Here is a 2,712-nt window from a genome sequence, read left to right on the forward strand (position 1 = left end):
ACCAGTTCCAGAAATGAGGGTTGCCATTATCATGAGCATTTCCTTCCTATTCTGTCATGAATACGTATGTGTTTGTGTGCACAATATCTTTGTCTTTTTCCCTCTCTTATTTCTTTACCGTGTAACATAAGATGTACTAACTTTGTGTCATAGTATTTAGGTATTGTTGAATTTATGACATAGTATTGTAGTTATGGGGTATAAAGAAGAGGAATAAAGACCACTCAATAACCTTATTTCTTCTTTGGGTCAAGGCCTTAGTGCATTCTTGGTTGTGTCAGCTTAGTTGGATCATGTTAGGCAGAATTCTGACATTGTTACTGTCTTTAATTGGAAATTATGGTTTGAGAGGATGTGTACCTATGCCAAGTGGACAAGGACTTGAGTTGTGATGGCTAAATTTCAACCTGACTAGGTCAGAAAATACTCAAACACATGTTCACACATTCACACGTGTCTGTGAGAATGATTTGGAGTGAGATTAACATTTGAACTGGTAAACAAAGTAAGGCAGCTTGTCCTCCCTAATGTGGGCAGCCCTCATCCAGCCAGCTGAAGGCCTATATAGATAAAAACAAACCAAAACAAAACCACGACCCTCTTCTGAGTAATGGAGAACTCTGACTGACTTCCAGTTGGGACAATGGTCTTTTCCTGACCTTGGACTGGAACTGAAACTTTGGCTCCTCTTGGGCCTGGGGCCTGCCTAGAACTTGGACCTTGATGATGGAGGTCTAACACCTGGTTCTTAGGTGCTCCCACTGGGACTGAACTTCACCTTGGGTTTCTTTGTGTCTCCAGCTTGTTGACTTGCTGACTGCTGATCTTTTTTTTTCTGTTAAAGAGTTGCTTTATTAATACAAAACATACAAACTATTAAATGCTAAGTAATTTAAATATCTAAGTCATAGCAAACAGGTGGCAATTCAACATCCAGGGTCGACGAATGCTTGGAGACTGCAACAGATTAGATTCCCATGGTGGAGAGGGTATCTTCAGAGGTGAAGGGGGGCCCAGGTGTAACAGCTTTTCAAGCCCCCTCTCTTCATCAAGGATCATGAGAGGCACTCCATTCAAGGGGAGGTGTGCAATCTGGTGCTCTTCAGGCAGGTCGAAACTCTCAAAATCTAACGGACTGAAGGGAAAGAATTTTTCTATTTCTGGGTAGGTGTCATCAGAGGCAGGAACAGAGCTTTTTGCTTTGACAGTCTTCTCGGTCACCTTTTTGGCAGAGAAGTTTGGCTGCTTCTGTTTGAGAGGTCCACTAGTCTTTACTGAATTTTCTGTGGCTCTGTTGACAGTTCCCAAAGCCTTTCTGGCAACTCTAGGTACGGCTGCTTGAGCATCAAACATTTTGCCTACTCGTGGTGTTGAAACCTGAGATCTCCCATCTAAAGCTTTGAGAGGCCTCGACCCCAGCTTCAGCCCATCCTTGGGAGCCACACGGGTGCCTGGTTCTCCATGTTCCTTATCAACAAAGATCAGGGTAGCCATTCTGGACCAGCTTCCCAGGGACTTCTCAGTCCTCATGATCATGGGAACCAATTCTTTATCATAAATCTCATTCTCTCTATATACATCCTATTGGTTCTGCTTCTCTGGAGAACCCTAATAAAGGCTGCCTGAAGTGTATCCATGAACCCAAGCGGTCAGTGGATTGCAGATTAAGAAGTCCTGCCCTACAGGCTTTTAGTGTCCAGGATTCATCTCTAAAGTGTAGGATACACAGGACAAATCTGGTCTCAAATCTTCAGGACCCAGTGCTATTCGGCTCTGACCTTGTTCACCTGCACAGCCTTCACCAGCTTTCCATGTTTCCTCCCTTGCCTCCTATTCCAGGAACCCTTCTGCCCCAGGGCACACATTTAGGGTCAGGGTCACATGAACTCACAAATGTCTTGCCCAAAAGGGACAGACAGATGCTTATGATATGACAAACCTGTAGGAGATACCGGTGCCATCTCCATTCCAGCTCCCTGGGGTCTTGATGACCCAGCTGACTGCCCCCCAGACCCCCTTGTTCTCTTCAGGCTCCATTTCCAGGATCCGGGAAGGGGATGGAGACTGTGTGACAGACACCTGGTGATGACACTGTCTTCCTGTGACTCGTTGCTGCCTGCAGATCTGGAGTTCTTGCTGACAGTCTGATTCCTGGATACATCACAAAGGGGTTAATAACAAATAACCAGTTATATGTTCGTGTTCAGGATTAAAAAAAGGCATGTGGTTAGGATATCAAGCTCAGTGCCTCCTGTCACTAAGTACAAAGGAGAGCCCACCACTGCAGAGATGCAGAGACAGTCTCTCTGCAGCAGAGACAACCGCAGTGCACACTGGTTCTGAGGAGCTCCTCAAAGTAGCCTCAAGGGTCCCGACGAAGATTCGGAGAGAGAGGAGACTTGCTACCCTTCTTGATCAAACAGCACTGCCGACCGTCCCATATTCACGGGCAGACCGCGTAAACGAGCCGTGGTCAGCACGGGGTCTGTGCGTGAGCCCCGGACAGAACACAGAAAAGGGCAGCCGCCCTCCCGTTTAACGCTGAAATAGCTTCTGACACACGCGCATCGTGGGCACGAAGGGGAGTGCTGGAAACTTTTTATCTTCACCGAGGAAGACACGCAGATGGCAATGAGCACAGGAGGAAATTCTCATCACGACTAGCAGTTAGAGAAATGCCAGTGTCAGCCAGGATGACACATCGTCCCACAC

General features: G+C 46.6%; 1 protein-coding gene across 1 annotated transcript; it reads right to left on the minus strand.

Moving 5' to 3' along the window:
• Positions 1–826: 826 nt before the first annotated feature.
• Positions 827–1,506, minus strand: LOC125083646 (securin-like). Its single transcript, XM_047700472.1, has one exon. It carries the CDS (start codon positions 1,492–1,494, stop codon positions 901–903), a length of 594 nt encoding a protein of 197 aa, XP_047556428.1. The 5' UTR covers positions 1,495–1,506; the 3' UTR covers positions 827–900.
• Positions 1,507–2,712: the final 1,206 nt, after the last annotated feature.

This window comes from Lutra lutra, chromosome 13 (genome assembly GCF_902655055.1).
Source record: "Lutra lutra chromosome 13, mLutLut1.2, whole genome shotgun sequence".
NCBI classification, from domain to species: domain Eukaryota; kingdom Metazoa; phylum Chordata; class Mammalia; order Carnivora; family Mustelidae; genus Lutra; species Lutra lutra.

Coding starts and splice junctions, on each gene's coding strand:
- LOC125083646 (XM_047700472.1), bottom strand. CDS start 1,494: ATGGCTACCCTGATCTTTGTTGATAAGGAACATGGAGAACCAGGCACC.